This window comes from Ambystoma mexicanum, chromosome 6q, assembly GCF_040938575.1.
Source record: "Ambystoma mexicanum isolate Mex_15411 chromosome 6q, UKY_AmexF1_1, whole genome shotgun sequence".
In the NCBI taxonomy this organism is placed as follows: Eukaryota; Metazoa; Chordata; class Amphibia; order Caudata; family Ambystomatidae; genus Ambystoma; species Ambystoma mexicanum.
This window is the reverse complement of record NC_090937.1, coordinates 1,439,245,472-1,439,264,666: the sequence shown is the minus strand read 5'-3', so window position 1 is coordinate 1,439,264,666 and position 19,195 is coordinate 1,439,245,472. Positions and strand designations below refer to the sequence as shown.

The 19,195-nt window shown below is 44.8% G+C and overlaps 1 protein-coding gene across 3 annotated transcripts in view; it reads right to left on the bottom strand.

Annotated features, from left to right (window-relative positions):
- Positions 1–788: 788 nt before the first annotated feature.
- FAM53A (family with sequence similarity 53 member A) overlaps positions 789–19,195 on the bottom strand; it is a 92,284-nt gene continuing 73,877 nt past the window's right edge. For 2 of the 3 annotated variants that reach the window (XM_069632152.1, XM_069632151.1), the window contains one exon: positions 789–1,886. In XM_069632152.1, the coding sequence (XP_069488253.1) occupies positions 1,575–1,886 (312 nt within the window). In that variant the 3' untranslated portion in view covers positions 789–1,574. The remainder of the gene's footprint in view (positions 1,887–19,195) is intronic. The other variant, XM_069632150.1, reaches the window with a different exon arrangement.

Genomic DNA, 19,195 nt, shown 5'->3' with positions numbered 1-19,195 from the left:
CATAAAGGGTGGGGCTGGACACTTAGCGTTACATTCACTGAGCCCAAACACACCCAAAAAAGGACAGCGATGGGCTACATTTCTTTATTGTCTAATGTAATACTGAGGATTCTCGCACAACTAAAGCATGTGAATCCTTTAAAGATCCAATGCTGGAGAAAATACAATACCAGAGGGGCAGATCCATTCGGAATGCTTCACCATCAAAAAATGAAGACCATATACAGAGGTAAATATACAGTGGGCCATGTGATCGCACAGAGACATGGCTTATGACTACACACAAACGATCCATTTTGTCTCCATTTCTGTACAGTGCAGTCTTTCATTAGGAATCTGATGTTAAGTTATATTTCTCCTCAATTGGTTAATGTTTCTTTAGCTGCTCCATCTTTGTATATCCCTTCAGTGTCTTCTTCAAGTCTGCAAGGGTTATTGCTTTTAATGTTTTAGTTTACAGGTTTAAAAAGGTTAAACTATTGGATAAAAACCATCACAAGCTCCCTTCTTGGTGGCCATGCATACAAATCTAAAAAATAAAATCGGATCACAATAACCAATGCAAACAAATTAAAAGATATATAGGACTTAAAGCAAAGGTCTCCATTGTCATTACTACATTAGACTAACAGGGATCTGACCTTTAAAGTTCTTCCTTTCGTATTACACGCTCTCAGATGCTACAGTAACACACCTACTGGATAATTAGATTTTGCACTGCAATAAGTCTTCCTTTGACCAAGACAATAACGACAGGATAATTATTTTAAATAAAACCAAAACACAGATCTGTAAAGCAGTTTTTATTAGGACTAGTTTTCTCTTGTCGAATGGATCACCTCCTGGGGGAACTCCTAACGAAGCCCCTTTCAAAAGGTCAAATGCTCTAGTACATTCTTTTGAGCCGCAAGTGGGCAATTATTTTAGGTTTTAGCCCACTAAGTGTGCTAGCTTACTCTGCTCAGGCTGAAAGCAATTCAAGTAGTGAAGTCATGGAAATGGTTTACCGTGCAAGTCAATACATTTGATCAAAAAGTCTGAAAGCAGGATAAAAATATTTTGTACCTGTTCAAAAGGAGAACTCATTAAAGTGAGGCAACCAAGTATTTTTGAATAGTAGTCAACCTTGAGTTTCATATTGTCTGATGGCTCGAACGGTTAGAATCAACGTTTTCCTCCCTTCAGTATGAAATCTCAACAAAAGGGTAAATTACCCGCACCAGAATCATTGGAGTCCACAGAATTTGCTTCCTAGAATGCCCTCTGAAAATTCATTTAAAAATAGAGATGCTATTTTCAGAACTGTAAAAGCCATAAAAATGCAAAATATCTTAGGCTATTTCTTTTGTTTAATCAAAATTACTCCTTTAGGGTCACAAAAATATAACATTTAACCAAAGTTTTGTCCATATAATGATCAACAGATTAAACAAAGTGACAGTGTTTCACTTTCTACCCAGCCAGAAATCTCTTCTACAACAGGCCCAATGCAGCAGATCCAGACATCCAGGGACATGGATTGCAGGTAGGGAGGCAATTTGCCTTTACGATTCTCAGTCAATGAGTGCTAGACCTCAATTGTTTTCAATCTGCTCAAGATCCAAATCCCCACAGTCAATAGGAAAGATGCCCTCTTCAGTGCTTTCACAATCACTTGTGTCGTCCTCACTCTCAGCAGCTTGCTCATATTCCCTTGGGTTGCGCCTCACATGTGGGCCATAATGCCTAGCTTCCTCCAGCTGTTCCTTCATTGGGCTGGACCCAGGGGTTACAATGTTCATAAGGTCACTTGAGTCACAAGGGGAGGACACGATTGTCTTCATGTGTGGGTCATCAGTATCTTCCTCGTAGTCCAGAGAACAAAGGCTTTTTGAATTTTTCAAAGTCTGCAAGTGAAAAGAAAAAATGTATTAGATACATCAACCTTTAAATCTATGTTCTTTCACAAATTAAAATCATGTGTAGTTCCGACATGCCCCAAGAGCATCACAGCCCCTTTCTCTACCAAGGCATCCATACACAGACTTTATCATATGGAAATTCTGCATGCTCACCACCAAAGGAAGAGCTTGCATGTTCCGTGCATTGAGGATTCTAATGCATGATTAAGATGGACAGTACTAATGTAAGGTTCTGCATTCAAAACCGTATCCATCAGCTGTTCAGAAGCATTCGGCCTGTTTTCAATTAAGACTTTGTCCTTCACCTCTTCCCAAGCCCCTCCATCTTGAGATGGTCAACCAGTCAATTAGTTCAGTCACCATAGACGCCAATGATATTTTTTTCCTGCATTAATGGGAACTTTTCCAACTAGGATCAGTTATGTTCAACTCCCCCCCGGTCCCTCCACCCCGAGTGGCATAGAGGGCAGCATGGCCTGAAGAAATGCAAGGGCCAGGCTCATACATGAAAAGGTAAAAAAAAAAGTGGTCACTTGCCTCTGAACAGTTTGGAAGTCGGAACATCAGAGGGGTTCTAATAAGTTTAACAAGTACATATCTGACGCTTGGTGTGCTAGATAACCTAAAATATGGTTAGGGTTGCTGCACACCGAGCCTAAAGGTTCTACTCCAGACCTCCAGAGTTGGGTAAACACAGGGTGGCTCTGGTTAATTGCGCTAGCCTGGAAAGCAGTATTTTCTTGGCAACAGAGGAAAGAACTCCAAATCTTAATATAAATCCACGCAAGTATCTTGATGTGCTCAATAAACTGCAATTTGAATTCAGTGTGCATCAAAGGTTTTCAGCCTACACATTCGACAAAATGGTCTTTGTCAAGGCAAGGTTGGTTTTAAGTAAAGGCCTGGTTTGCCGATACTAGGAAGTCTTGTAGCTAATAGTGATCCTTTTCCTGCGGCAATAGCATATTGGTTTCCCAACCCCGCCCCCCTCCCGGCACATAAAAGATGAAGAATGGAAATGTATATTCTAGAGATTAATAACAGATATATGTTCTGCCTTGACATGTTGCCCATTATCAATCATATACAATAACATACATTAAATGGTCATAAAGAAATACATACCTTACAACATAAAATACATTAAAATGCCAAATTAAATTTCATGAATCTCAAACACTGAATAATCTCTGAATCCCCATGTCAAATTGACATTAAAACATTAATAAAATAATGAATCCCATATAAGCAATCAATATACCAGAGGACCCTTTGGCAATTTCCCTTTCAGGGATTAGTCCACCATTGTCCATTATTTTATAATCTCAATGTTTTTTTTAAACTCCTTCCAAATATGAAGTGCTGCAATTGAAATGACCGATTCTGCTCCCCATAGAGTACTCCAAAACAGGTCCGAATCAAATAAGGTCCTATGCACAAATCTCCCAAAGCTTAGTTTATAATGGTGCGACAGGCTACTATATTACACTGTGCAAGGACATGTCTAGTTCTTTCCTCTTCATAACACCCCCCCCCACCCTCCGTTAGCAAAATCTTCCTGACCCGTGTCAACCACAGAATTTTTTGCTTTACTGGTGGATTAGGCTTCCCATATACCTCAGTGAGAACCTTTTTTCTACACTCACAATCTACTCTTTTTAAGGGTGTCATGTTTAAGACACTATAGGGTCTTAACGTTATCCTCTATGACAACTTTTGGCACATTCTGCCTATTGTTGCTGGGTTGCCCTTGGAGCTCCCTTTTTAACTTTCTCTGGCCAACTACAGTTCAAGTTATCCCATTTCTCATTTTAACTAACATTTATGTTAGTACAAACTTACCTTTAATGGCTAGTGGCAGCGAACCTTTTCATTAATTTGGTGCACCTTTACTGCGGTTAAAGGCACCCATGAGTGCTCATTTTATCAAAAAGGCCCCTGCCTTCTTTTGTCGCCATTTCAGTGTTCCTTGTCCTTTCGTGTTCCTTCCCCTGAGCTCCGGGATGGGAAAATAGTTTATGTTCACTTTATCTTCGGCAGGTATCCCGTCCATGCTTCAGAGTGTCTGATGTCAGTAAGCGCTGAGGAGTCCAAATCTCTACAGCCCTATGTGTTCCAGCCTGACAGAGAATCCAGTTCACACTGGGAGGTGGGCTGTCTTGACCCTCCTCTCCCCCACCACCCCACCACAAGTTTGAATGTTGCATGGCTGTTTGATACTGCATCCAAGTCCAATCCTCAAAGCTGAAGTAGTCGACCACTGGAACCGCAACCGAAAAGGATGAAGAAAACGCAGCTCTAGCGATTTCCACTGACCACGGAGCCTGCCGTGTAACCGGAGCCTGCAGTTAACCTTCCTTTCAATCAACTTGGGGACTCCCCCACCCATCCCCCCAAAAAAAACAAAAAAAAAAAAGAAATTAAAACAAAAAACAAACCACCCTTACCCAGAGCCTGCTGAGACCCACCACTCACCTCGAGCCATCCCACATTGTACTGCGACCTTGCAGGGCTGCAATACGCCTCTGGGACATTGAGCGGTGCGCTTCTGAATTCCGAATCTTACTGGATTTCGAGATGTGAATAGAGTCCAAAAAGTCCCCTCACCAGAGCGCTGGACCTTGCAAACGACGAGACTGACAGGCGAGATTCTGTCTTCTTCTGTGCTCCTGAAAAGGCTTCAAATCCATAGAGCCAGGTTTCAAATCCACAGAGCCACGTCCAGCCAAAAAAGAAACCCTTGCCTGAAGCTTTGTGTCGATCTCCGCTTAAAAAGTCCATCCGGGGTCCCTATCCTCCTGACAAGGAATGCAGTGCCTTGGTTTTTCGCTGCAGATCCTGAAGTCCCCCCAGCTGCAATCTTCTGTGTTGAGGTACTGTGGTGGCTTGGGTATTTACTTAATCAAAACTACACGTGAATCACAAGAGTTATGTTTTTATTTTTGTAGTGGGAGGTCCAGTTCACTCAGGCCCACTGCTGGAATCCTCCTATGGTGTCTGAAGCACCTGGACCCTCAACTAACGTTGAAAGTAGAATACTCAATTGTTTGAACAGGCTTCCTCAGGAACTCGGACTGCCTTCAACTGAGCCCTCTCTCACCCTGCCAACAGCTGGCTCCTAGACCACCTCCACAGAGAACTCCTGTCATAGAATTGGGATAGGGTGGATACTAAAAGAGGTCTGCCTTGAAAAGAAGTGTTGAAAATGTACTTGCTTGTAAAAGACTGATAACACGCTCTGAGAGTGAACAGTTACAAAAGGTCTTACCTTGAAAGTGTTCTGCCACTGTAAAAGTATAGTTAAGTTATTACTTACCATCAATATGTTTCACCATTCTGAGTAAGTGTACTCAGTTTCTAAGTAAAATAAACTGTCGCCAGGATAACCCCAAAGGGACAAGACATCGTCTAGAATTCCTCTGTGTTCCTCGGGTAGAGGATTTCTGCAGTGTCTGCCAGAACATTGAGTTCCCCTGGACCGTGCTGCGACACTAGGAACATGTTCCGCTTGAGCTCCCACTTCCAAATTTTTGAGGATAGCCTGGACAGACGGAGAGTGCGTTTGGCTCCCTGCTCGTTTAAGTAGAACATGGCAGTGGTGTGGTCTGAGGACTTGCACCATTTGGCCTATTAAATGCAGCTGGAAAGCGTGTAGGGCTACCCTAGTAGTTCAGGGCTGTGACCTGTGCCCACAGGAAATGTGGTGATGGTAATGGGCTCCCATCCGGAGAGTGAGGTGCCTGTTGCAAGTATTGGTTGGACTGGTGGATCATGAAAGGGTTTTTAGATCGTCCCACTGACCATGCTATCCCCAATTGTCCTACTAAATACCATATAGACTTCTATAATTCCACCATATTACAAACCCTTAGTACCTATAATAACTATACACTATTATAATGTATGAGGCCTGTGGCCACAACCACCACAATAAAGAGTACATACAATGCACCTTCAAATAAGACTCGCCCTGAACACCCAACAATCCAAATGATGTCCGGTGACACCAAAGGTGACCACGGACTTGGCAGCGCCTGCACACCTTTTTTCCACCCAACAGTTCCATGGCAACTTCACTGCACTCCACCACCCACTCTTTCCAAACCCCCTTCTGACCAAATAACTCCAAAAGCGTTTGCCAGTCTTTCCTCACCACAGGCTGTCCACGTCAGCTGCGACTGTCCACAGACCCACATGGAGACCATTTCAAAAATATGAAGCACCGAAGTTTTTGAACATCCAATCAGTGTCCGCGTCCCATGTCCGCGAACATCATGGAAGTGAGTCCACAGACCAGACCCAGATATACTAGTTTTTTTTTTATTTAACCTACCTTTTGGCCATTTAAAAAAAATAAACACGTATTTATACCAAAATGTACAAAAGCACGCTTTCGAGACCAAGCCACCACGCCTGGAACAAATTTGATAAAATCCATTGAGCGATTTGCACTGTAGACGCGAGCAACTTTTTCCCCATTGATTCTATGATAATTTCCCAAAATGTTGCCCCCCCCCTATACAAAACCGCACCAAACTTGACAATCATTCAGAGGTGGCAATATACTATTTTTTTTGCAAAGTTTGGTGAGGATTCGAATAGAGGCAAAGTTAGAAGCCACCCAAAAAGTGCTTGTTCTACGCGTTGAGCAACTTAACCATAACTAACACACACACCTAACTACTTGTCTCTGCAGAATTAGTCGCTGCTCACCTGCAACATCCTATACTAAGCAGCTAGGCGGGGTGCACCAATAAAAATCTTGCAACATATCCAATAGCTAGGTTGAATGCACAAATCAAACTGCTAGATGATATCCGGCACAACTAGACCCCAATACACTTTGAGAGCACAGTCAACACCAATAACCTGGTGCTCCTTAATTAAAAATCCAAGATGGGAACCAGAGTTCAATAAACCCTGGTAACCAGCTCATGCTGGCCAAGAAATATTTCAGCAAGGTTTAAAAAGTCCAGCTGGAAGCCACTTGCTGGGCAAAAAGTAACTTGTTCGCCTCCTTGGTTCTTCACATGCACACAGAACATCGTTTTGTACTCAAAAGGAGTCCATTTATCAGTCGCTAGTGGAGATTACAAATGGAGGCCCGATTTCAGGATTATTCCAATTTGTTGAAGTTCAGCAGTCAACAGCAACCAATAATTGTGAGGAAGCGTGTGACAAAAACAAGCTCACATTTTAGGAAGCATGGTAAATGGCAGGAGTTTTGGCTAGTGTAGGCATGGTATGGACATTTGTCAGGCAGTCATAATGGAAGTACCGGCACAAAAGATGGCAACAGCTAAAAAAAAAAAAAGTGGTGTTATGATGCAGATAAAATAAAAACCAGGTGTGGCCCCACCCCTAGACGTTAGCAGAGGTGAACGTACGTATAAGCTGACAAATGACTTAGTTTAAACATTAGGGATAATGTAGCTGCCCTAAAGAGCAGAATAGGTTGCGTCACACAATGAAGGGCTGGAACTAGAGAGCACATACAATTTTAAAAAAGGATGGCGCAGACCAGGATAGGGTTACATAAAAGTAGCATAGACATGAACATAGGTAGATGTAGATGGCAGTATACATGGGCAGGGACTAGACATATGGCGGTATGCAGCGCATGACACACGAAGAACATGAACATGGCAGAGAGTAAACCAAGTACCGCCATTTTAGATAGAACTGTGTAAGGCCGTCATTCAGAAAATCTGATTTCTAAACTGTTACAGTTCCAAGCCACGCAGTATCCAGACAGAAGCTCGGCTGTCATGGTTATGACAGCCAATAGGTTATCTAAACCACTAAGATAACATTTCCCAGAAGTGCACAGCATGCAACTCTGTTAGTTTGTTGGTAGCAGTGAGGAGATAGATAGCCTTTGATCGTCAGGCACAGGAGGCTACCGTGCCAAACAGCCTCCTAAATACACAGAGCATCAATTATGGATTAGGACCACCTTAGCAAGAGTACGCAGGTGTGCAATTGTAGTGCCTGGTAAATGCCTATAAAAGTCAAAACTGCTGGCTTTGCCAATGTTGGTTTTTCTCAGGAAATAAATGCAAGGAACGCATGAGCGGGCACATTGCTTACAAATCAACTGTCTGAAGGCCCACTAGGTTCACACTTTTACAACATTAGTTGCTTTATAGCTGCAATGAATGCATAACCCTTCAGAAGACAGTCAAGATATAATGGCAGCTCCATAACCGCCCATAGTTGAATGTTTCTGCACGATAGAGATTCAAAGAAGGGGGGTGTTTGGAAGGCAAGCTGCCATAAGGATTATCATGGCCATGTAGGTTCAATGGGTGGCTAAAAAGCTTAAACTCCAACAAGCTGTGTCCTTCACATCCGCCAGTCTGTACTCTTACACCAATACATTTTGTCATAGATGGTGCCAAAGGGCCACCTAATAGCACTAACATTTTAACAGAGCAAAACAACCTGAAACGGGGAGTTCACTGGAAACTTAGCAAGAGGGATTCCAACTGTTCCATGCAGGTAGGATGATGTCTAGTCCTGGGTGAAAGAAGACCCTTAAATAGGATCAACGATTCATAGAGTTTTCACATGAGCACGGCATGCAGCGTTACACTAATGAAATTGAATTTTGTAGCACAAACATTTAAAAAGAAAATGGTTGCTTCAACATTTACCATTCTGCTAACTATCAGATCTCCCTACGCTGTCTTTCAAAGAGGCATGAAGTCATTGCAGTGCTTGCTGCAACCTCCATCTAGTTTTACGAGCCTTGCAGAGCACGAGGACCAGGTAGTTAATAGATAACGAGTGAAGGGAAGAAAGAAGGTAAGGAGGAAAGAGAGAGGGAGACGAAAATCAACAGGTGAAGGGTGGCGTCAACCGTGGCAAATGCGCCAAGTTCCAAGAAGAGAAGACCAGAGTAATAGTGAGCAGTCATGATAAAACTGGAACCTTGAATTCCAGGGGCTAGTGTGTGGCTAGGGCGTGTGTATTGTGTAAGCCAGATCAGTTAGTCCCTACTTCAGTGGTTACAAAAAATATCAACAGAAATCAAGAGCATTACGTTTCCACCACAAACACCAGAGTCCAAAATAGGTTTTAAAATCAAATAATGAACAGATTAGTGAATTAGAACACTGAAAGATACGTAGGAAAAAACATATGTCATTTGACACTGAAATGAATGGAAGTGTAGAGTTTCAAATCAAGTAAAACGTGCCTAGAGGCTCGGCACAACCTTTCATTGCACTGCGTCCATCTGGAAAAGGGTAGAGACTTCAAAACGAATCACCACCCCACATCCCCTGCTCTAAACCATACTAGTCCATCAAAAAGAATTGTTTTCATATTTTTTCAGTCAGGCTATTTTTGCTCCCGAATCACAAACCACAACATAATTCAATGTGGAGGTCTTTTTTCGGTGCACGCAATATTTACACATTGTAGGTATAACGCAAAGGGCCACTACAAGTTAAACAGTTCATATTGTGGGCCGGGGTGTGTGGGGTGGGGGGTCACAGCAATTAGGCGAGTGGCCGCGCTTTAATTTCCATCTCGGTGGCGCTTTCTCAGAATAAAGAAACGAAGCAACATCTGCCCACAACCTTTCTGGTGGGATTACTGCGTGGCATTGCTTAGTGTCAGATGCAGCTGTCTTCATTCGCCGCCATTTATGGGGACTGTGCCAAAGATATAACACGCACGCTTGAAGACTATTTTACAATAGAGGCGTGTTCGGCTTTCAGAAACCAGGGGGTGGCGTGGCATTTAGTGCTAGTTTCCAGGTCAGGAAGCGTGCAATAGTTTCCAAGGCGCCCACAGGGTAAAAAGTATTGAAAAGCTAAAAGCTACAGGCCACATGGAGGCTTCCTTTGCGTCCCTCAACCACACCAAAAATACTTTCCCTCCGGCTACCCTTCGCCTGCGATGCATGGGGAGCCGGGAACACAGCCTCACTTCATTAAATGACATTTTGGGCCTAATTTCACAGTAGTTCCTTTTGGATTGGCAGAAGGAACCGCAAAGCGCCAGATGCTCCTCGTGGCCGCCACCTCTGTGGAGTTTCATTCACTGCTGCAAAAAAGGATTTGGAGCCCCCATTCAAGGCGACGTACCCCCGGCCTGTTCCCTCCTGTCAGAGGACAAAGTGCGGGCTTGTCTGGAGCTCACTTGATGCGTGATTATCATCTGCTAGACCTGCCCACGGCAATCGCCTTGCCTTCTTTCCAAGCCTGCTGGAATTTGAACTTTAAATGGAGGCCCGCCTGGGCAACAAAAGATGAAAAGGTTTTTGGAGGGTGCTGGGGGAGGGTTTGTTCATGCGTTGCGCGGCCTCGCAGCGACCTGGCAGGTTCGAGGCTAGCTGCCGACCGTCCCAATGTGGGGCTCAAGGCGGTGGGCCACTCATTCAAGCTTCCTGCATCCCATTTTCTCCTATTCAGGAAACATGAATTGCTTGGGGTCCTCTTAAAGACATGAAATGTTGATCCAGTGAATGGAGGGAGACCAGACCAACACTTGGAACATGGCCAACGCACGGCCAGCAGCATGGCGTTAATTTCATCCTTGATGGCGGGCGGGATTTATAGTAGCACTGTATTATTTTCACAGAAAAGTGTTAGATTTAGGGTGAAGCAAACTATCCTTAGCACTAGCCACCTCGTGCACATGGGGTGTCTTTGTTCCCCTATTAAAATCAGCTGCCGTTACTAAACGAATACTAGACTGGGCAATATGAACTGTGAGCCCTGTACAATAACTGCACCGACAATAATTCAGGCCTTTCTTTCTAAAGTAAAAGGATGGCTGCAAATGAAACATTTGCAAGCTTGCAAGAGGGCGACAAAAAAAAAAAGTTCATTAAACTGGCCAGTGAAACTGAAAAAAGCTCACCTCTGGCAGGGTTTTGAGATGGTGCAAGCCAACTTCTAGCCTCATTAAACCCATAGACATTTTTGTAGCAGTCCAATTCTGTCAGGCCACGATGCCTTACAGAGGGGGGAAAATGGGGGCAGCAGCTGCACACAGCCCTCTTTCCCGAGCTGGGAGGAGAGTTGTCTTTATCCACAGCTGCCGGCCTGGCAGGAGGCCCAAAGCGCCACCGTTAAGTTTACTCCTAGCGAGGTGTGCAATGGATAATTGAAATAGTGGTTTCTTATATTTTAATACATAGGGTCCGATTCATGTAATTATTTGCGTGTAAAACAGGGATTTGCATGCCAGTTTGCCCGCAAATCCCAATTCGTCCAACAAGGTGTGCGTGCAGAATGGCACACAAAGCCGCATTTTACACACACAATTCCATGAATCGGGGCGATAATCACTATGCGCTTATCGTACTTCAAGTACACAAAGGGGGACCATGTACATTTGAAAAATGTGCTCAGTAGTCTGGTGCAGTCCCAAAAAACATGCTGGGTAAGAGTACACGTTTAAGGCAGAATAACGAACCAAATTTGTGCCACAAAAATCCTTTAAGGCCGCTCGAAAGACAACGAAGGATTACATCCAATAGATCAGGATTATATACCCGGGACATTGCAAGCCACTACCCACCAATTACAATACCCAGCTTCCCTGCAATTCCATACATTCACACCCAACATAATTTCTTACTCGCCAAGAATCAAATATCATTCATCCTGTGTATCCACCATGCTTCCTTGAGGAGTAAACTGCGTTGTGGCTATTACCCACCAGGTAAAGTCATCTGCCGGCTGTTGGTGCTCTAGGAAGTGGGACCTCAAGGGGGCTGCACTGTTTTTACGGCGCATTCTAGACCTGTGTTCCGATATACGAACATGAACTGTTGCACATATTGTAGAGCACAAGGGCATATTCGATGCAGTAAACCACCAGAGCTGTCTTACAATTGGTTGAATTCCGCAATTCCCAATGCCCATGTCCAACCAGAGAGAACCTGGGTTTCTTGGTGAATTTCCACACAGTGCAATTCCCACAGGGAAAGTGGCCTTTAGTGTGGTGTAGGTTCGAGATCAGTAGTGAGGTCGAGGCATCTTAGATTGAGACCGTACTAAGTGGTCGCTCAGATTTTAGGATAGTTTAAGCGCAAACTTCGGTACGGATTCATTAGAAAAGCATGATTGCACTATAGATCAATATCTCCGCACCATTTTATTTAGCTCAATTGTATTGGTATTATGTGTGAGAACACAAACCAGTAAGTCCTCTTTAACATGCCTGATTTGGTGGTAAGAAGTGTTTCACATAGGGTGAAGCATGCCCTCTTTCATGGAGTGTGATACAAGCTTTTTAGAGTAGCTTCGAGCTTGCGAACATTGGGTTGTTAGCATGAAAGTGATAGTCTACTGAAGTACAGTGCCGACAGTGGCAAAAACTGACTGCAGGTTAAGATTTCTTTGGTTCTCCTGGGATGAAAGCTGTCAAATGTACGATAGTTTCCCAGTCATTGGGTTGTTTGTGTAAGTAGCAAGCCACAACTCCCTGTATGTTCTCAATAACCAAATCTAAAGGGTTAATAGGGTCTACTGTGCTCCATGGTAAACTAGATATTGCAATTACACCTACTGAACCAGTGCAGTAAATCTTAAATCTCGCTTTAGTGTCCAACCATTTGTAAACGATATCGTAAATGTATTGGAGAGGAAGGAATTTGTTTCCACGAGGAGAAATCCCTCCTCCAATGAAGCTGTGAATAGCAAGGCTTGTATATACCAGGCATTGTGTGGAGTTCGTAATTCACATCAGGCAAGGGTTGGCTGCTGCTTGGAATTAGCCACCTTACAGATGTGTGTCTGTGGCAGATCACTGGCATACGCTGTTTGAGCAGCTGTTCCAAATGGACATTTTTCACGCATCTCTGTTCAAGAGATGTGTTAAAAAAGCACATCCCGCCTTCTCTACCCACATGCTGTAAGCATTTAAATTTGAATCTCTCGAAAGAGTCAAAGGGGAGGAATGCGGTGGAGAAACAAAAAAGTTCAACATGCCGAGTGTCGAATAGACCTGTAGAACACTTTTAAATTAAAAAAAAATATTTAGTACACAGTACTATTTACATAATATTCAGAAAACGAGAAACAATTCAATACACTTCATGAGGTCCAATAAAAAAAATTAACTTTCCTCACAAATAAAAATACACAACATATTTCCCAATAATCAGTTTGCCGCTACTCTGTAAAGTTGCCTTCACAGATTCCAACAGATTGCTCTGCACTCAACCCCAAAACTTCCTTACCTCTCCCAGCATGGATTGTTGGAACAATGTGTGCGATTACCCTACCTGGTTCCCACCAGTTACTCTACCTGGAGCTGGGCTGCCTTCATCACCTCGCCCAGTCTACCAAAGATTACGGTCAGAAATGTTATAAAGGCCAGGGAGAGTCTATGCCATAGGTCGGCTGATATGACATAACAGGGAGTTGATGCAGGCAGAGAACATTGTGAGCCTCTCATCCAAAACCCTGGGGCAGTGCATCAGATGTTGAAGCGTCTCCATTTCCCCTCCACACAATCTGCAGAGCCATAGCTCTGTGGATATCCGTCTGAATTTAAAAGGTACCAGTCTCTAAGCTTGGCCGATGGAAATCTCTGTGCTCACTCTGAGGCATGTACCAAACTTCCTGCCCTCCATACCTTTTTAGGCATCTTCGGTCTTGGAGATCTGCTATAATATTTCATCTATTAAGCAGTCTGAAAACGATCCCTGGAGATAAAGTTGTTCCATGAATTCCACACACACACACACACACACCTTTCTTAAATTTACACAAAAAAAAGGGAGGACTCCCTTACCCATGGTGAAATTCAGGAGTGGCTGTTCTGGCCATCTTAAAGACCAGGGTAAGGCTACTTAATCAGATGCCCATCCAAGACAATAGCCCCAGTTCGTCTTATAAGCCTGACTGGGTCTGGGACGGAGAGCCCCAGCACTCTTAAAAATTCTCCCTTCCTGGATGTCAAGGAACTTTCTACTCTTGCCGTGAGTCAACTAGACTCCAAACAAAACCGTCACCAATATCTTAGCCCTTGTTGGACTCCTCTAACCACCAAAATGGGTATTGAGAGAGTTCCTCTGCCATTAAACCTCACTTGGCATATGTTATGCGAGTATAGCATCTGAATCAAAACCAGAATGCCCAGGTCGATACCCCAATTCGCCAGCTTCTTCCAAAGTCGTGGAAGATCCACATTGTCAAAAGCTGCTGAGAGGTCTATGGCGAATACATACAAGTTTGTAGCCCCAGTGCGGTAGATTTCTGAGAGACCGGCACGTATAAAGCGCACAAAACGGCCCTGGGGCATCGTGGCGCTGTTACAGCGAGCTTGAACTTCGCATAGGTAAAAGAAAGTCGGTTGCAGTAATATATACATACTTTGAGTGCAGTAGTAAAGATAGGAAAGCCATGTGTGTAGGAGAAAGATGCGGGTCCAACATTATGCTTTACTATGGTTACAGTGCAGTAGCATAACTATGCAGGCTGGTTTTATACATTAGCGGAACAGTAAGGTTTTTAGGTTACTGCAGAAGATGGTGTATGCTTTTTCATTCCTTAATGAGGTTGGCAAGGCATTCCAGTTTTTGGGTGCGAGGTGTTGGAAGCTAGACCCTCCGGCTTTGGTTCTTTTGAACGTCGGTACATAAATCTGATTGGGACGGCGGGATCTAGTAGGTCTGTTAGAGGGATTGAGGGTGATTCTTTCCGAGAGGTAGTGTGGGGCATCAGATGAAAGACATGTGTGTGTGATGGCCATGGCTTTAAAGAGTATATGTTCCTTTACCTGTAGCCAAGGGGCCCCTTTCCTTGCTTGAGAGATGTGTTCCCTTTTGGGAATGGTCAGTGCTGCCTGGAGCGTGTTTTGCGTGATTTGGAGTTTTTTTAAAAATGTTGAGAGGTGCCTAGGAATAGGGCATACAGTAGTCCAATTTAGTGGCTCCTGTGGCTCTGGCGATGGATAGGCAGTTTTTGGTGGGGAGAAAGGGCTTGACTGCGTTGATCACCTTGGTGGTGAGCGCTGCGCAGGAGGCCATGGCGTTGACCTGGCGGGACATGGATAATTAGGCATCTAGGTGGACACCTAGGGTTTTGACAGTCTTGGAGACTGATGGTGAAGTAGTCGATGTTGAAGGTTTTATATTGCGGGGGAAGTTTGTTGAGTGTTTCGCTAGTACCTACACTAGGAGGATCTCAGTTTTGTCCCGGTTTAGGCAGAGGCCGTTGGCAGCAATCCAGGTTTGGATAGCTGTGTAGATTTTAGTTAGGGCTGTCGCATCTTCTTCATAGGTCCCAGTTAGTGGGAGTAGTAACTGCGTGTCGTCAGCACAGTTGGTGTATGCTATGTTGCGACAGTCGAGATCATTGAAGAGCGGAAGGGTGAATATATTGTAGAGTGTGGGGGCGGTGCAGGAACCCCGGTGAATGCCAGTGGATGATGGTAGGGTATGCTGAAGCTGTGTTTTAGAAGACTTTCTTCCATTTAGAAAGGAGGCCACCCAGGCGATAGGTTCTGGGGAGAAGTGACCTTCATTTTTTTGGTGCATGTCTAAGATATCATGGTTGACCAGGTCAAAGGCTGCAGACAAATCTAGTAGAAGAAGTGCCGGTTTGCCTTTGTCCATGATGTTCCCAAGTTGTATTTTTAAGTCGAGTAGGGCTGACTCAGTCCTGGTCGGAAACCTGACTGTCTTGCCTAGGATGGGGTTGGTTTCTAGATATTTCTGGATTTGCATGTAGGCAACTTTGTCCAGGATCTTGAGCAAGAATGGCACGGTGGTGATGGGCCTATAGTTATTAGCAATTTCTGGGTCGTGAGCAGGTTTTCTTTTTTAGAAGGGGGCGTACCCAAGCTTCTTTTAGACTGTCTGGAACTGTGTTGGAGTTGAAGGAGGAGTTGATGAAGGATTTGAGAAATGGGGCGAGTGTTTCAGTGCAGTCTTTGATAAGACTAGCTGGGCAGGGGTCCCCTTTGCAGTTGGATGGTTTAATCTTGTTCATTATCTCAATGACTTCATGTTCAGTTGCTTCTCTGAAATTGAACAGAGTTATGGGGGCTTTGGCGGACGGGGGCACTGTGCTGGAGGTGGGCAGGTGCTCAGTGCTGTTGGTTGATTTGCTGTGACAGATTCTTGTGATGCTCCTTAATTTTTTCTTGTAGGAGTTTGATTTTATTCAATAGGGCAGATTGTAAAGAGTTACACCAAGTTTGGTCTTTGACAATATCTTGTGATTTGGCAGCCGGTATGGTGAGATCTTTGAAAAATGGCGAAGAGTTTTGGATTCGGAGATAGCATTTGTAATTCTTTCATTGTAGGATGCGGACTTGGCTGGAATTATAGCTTTTTTGTATTGAGAGGTAATTTTTTTTATAGGAGGATAGCGTGTCCGGGGAGGGTAGTTTTTGCCAGGTTTCAGCGCTTTTCTTTTCCGAGAGCCGAGCGCTTTTAGTTCTGAGGAGAACCATGTGTTTGAACGGTTCACTGTTTTAGCTTTTTTGTTCTATAGAGGGGCAATGATTATTATATATAGCAGTGCTTATGGTGCGTTTGTAAACATCTGCTAGCACTGATGGGTCGGAGGACTTGAGATCTGTTGTGAGGGTGCTGAGGTGTGGTATGATCTTGTCTTTAAGATTTTTGGCACATCTTGCCAGGGCTGGGGGAATAGGGGTAGGCTTCTTGGCCTATGAGGCAGTGGGGATGATGAAATGAATGAGGTGATGGTCTGACCAGGGAGTGGGGGTGATGGAGCAAATGTCAACCTCAGTTGTGGTCGGCTATCCAATCAAGATGCGGCCTTTGTTGTGTGTGGGTGAGATTATTTTTTGGTCAACGCCCAAATTCTTTAGGGCTAGTGTGAGATTTGGCTGGTTTGTCCTTAAAACAGAGGTTGAGATCACCTAAAAGGATGCTTTTGGAGGTGATTTTTAGGCTTTCTGTAATGCGGTGTAGGAGGTTCTCCTGGAACTCCAATAGTGGGCCAGGTGGCCAGTAAACTAGGTTGATGGTGATGTGGACTTGGGGGGAAGAGGGCGATTTTTATGGCAATGGAGTCGGTGTCATCACCCAGGTTAGATGTGATTTGTCTGGCCGCTAGGTGATCTTTCAAGAGGAGTGCTACCCCACCTCCTACTGAGGAAAGGTGGTCTTGCCTGATGGAGTAGCCCTGTGGGATGGCAAGGTTGATGGTGGGCCCTGTGGTGCTATGAAGCCAGGCTTCTGATGGCTAGGATGTCGAGGTTGATTAGGAGGTTGTGAATTTCAGTGGCATGTGCATCTTGCATTGATAAGGGCACATTTTTAGGTTGTGTGGGGTCTGGGATAAGGTAGGAGTGGTGATATGTGGTTCAGGTGTGGCAGGGTTGGGGTGTCATGGCTGGTGTAGGTGGGGCTAGTTTGGGCATGTTGGTAGGCCGGTCTGTGGTCTTGGATGAGATAGGTGGAGCTTGGTTGATGGTGCTAGGGTATCTTGAGCGGAGGCGGTTCCTGATGTTGGTGGGTCTTGAGCGTGAGGTTATGGTGGGTGTAGGGCAGGTTGGGTCTTGGGCGTGAGGTTATGGTGGGTGTAGGGCAGGTTGCTGTGAGGTTGCATTTAGTGAAAAATGAGGGTAGGGGGAAATGTTGGAGGGGAAGGTGTGGAGGGTGGCTCATGCGTTGGTTGATTGAGGGTGTTGCATGGTGAGTGTCGGCATGTGCGTGGAGTATGGAAGTAAAGCAGGGTGTGAATTGTACTGCTTAAAATTACAGTGCAGGTGTGTGTCATGAGGGAGGGTGTGTGCAGAGGGGACAGGGATTCTAGCCTAGTGGTAGGTAGGGGTGGGCGTCACAGAGAAAGGGCAGGCTAGAATTGTGTGTGTGTATAGGGGTTGGTATATAGAGAGGTACTAGGGTGCTGCTATCATTAAAGTCCTAATGTATGCATAGCATTACAATTACATTAACATTGCAACACAATCATTAAAATTGCAATAACAGGTGTAGGTTGGAAAACAGTATTGTAGGTAACATAACACACAGAAGACTGTTGGAATGAAATGAGAAAAGCGAGAGTATAGTAATAACAATGGGGGCTCTGCTGAAGGGGGAGCCGTGCATAGAGTACTTCAATAAGTGGGGCGCAATCCCTCGAGCGCATTAATATTATGGTGGCTAGCGCAGAGGGGTGGGGCAGATTACAATAGAGCTCAGTATTGCAGTTAGGGCAGTGGGTGTGTAGATGTTACAAGAATGAAGGCTTTAAAAGTACTTACATGATGCCTGAAAATAACCTGGCGGTATGCAGTCCGGCGGCACGGGCAGGCACAGAAAGGCAAGTGCCTATAACAGTGTGCCTTTGGTGACGTGGGCCCGGCTAACGCCTTCTTGTGGAGCCCTTCCACAGAAGAGCTGGTGACGCTCCAATAGGTGTCGATGGTGGTTGCTAGGCAACCGGACAACAGGAAATGTGGGCGGCAATTTCGAGAAGTCTAAGGTGCTTTGCCGGCTTGCATTTCAAAAACGAGGCGTGGATAAATGTTGCTGCAGGGGAGAAAGCATCTGATCAGGGTGCAGTAGCCCACTCTAAGGTGCCCACTGCCTCCCCTCCCGAATCCAGTTTGTAACAGGTGCAGGCGATGGGGAGCCTCCGCCCGAAGACCACAATTCTCGCAGAAGCATAGTGGCAGAGACCTCGGAGGATGTGTCGATGAGTGAGATGAGGCGATGGCTCGCTGGTGCTCCCCCCCCCCCCCCCATCTCCCTTTTCGAAGATGGGGATTTATATGAATTGATGCCAAGGGTCAGGGTATTTACCATACTTTGCAATTTGTTTGAATAAGTTTCCTAAAATGTCTGCCCAAAGATGGGGGTTGTTTTTCAGAACACCATTTGTCACCCCCATCTGGCCCGTTAATTGAGGTTGAAGATAAGATCCGAGTCCTCCCTATCAAAATTGGCCTTCCATACAGGGTCTTGACCTACTGACTTAAAATCACAAATGAGGATCTCCCCACCCTGACTAAATTGATCCTGAAAGAAATTCACCCAAGCTTCCGCCAACACAAGTCCATGGCTTCTAGCACCGTACTATGCAGGTTTGCGTGGTTGAGAAAGTCCGGCTTTGCATCGGATGTGCAGACCAGGCTTCTCAAGGTTGTTCGGCAGCAAGGTAGATAAGTCTGGAGAAGCTGCAGACATCCAAGGCGGCGGCTAAATCACGTAGCGCCTCCATACATCAACAACCCTATTTCAGGCTCATCTTCCTGGAAGGGCCGTCCTTTTCATTTCTATTCCTCATTTGGAAAGGGAAGAGTGCAGGCTGGACAAAGGGGACAGAAAAGATGCCCTCAAGGTG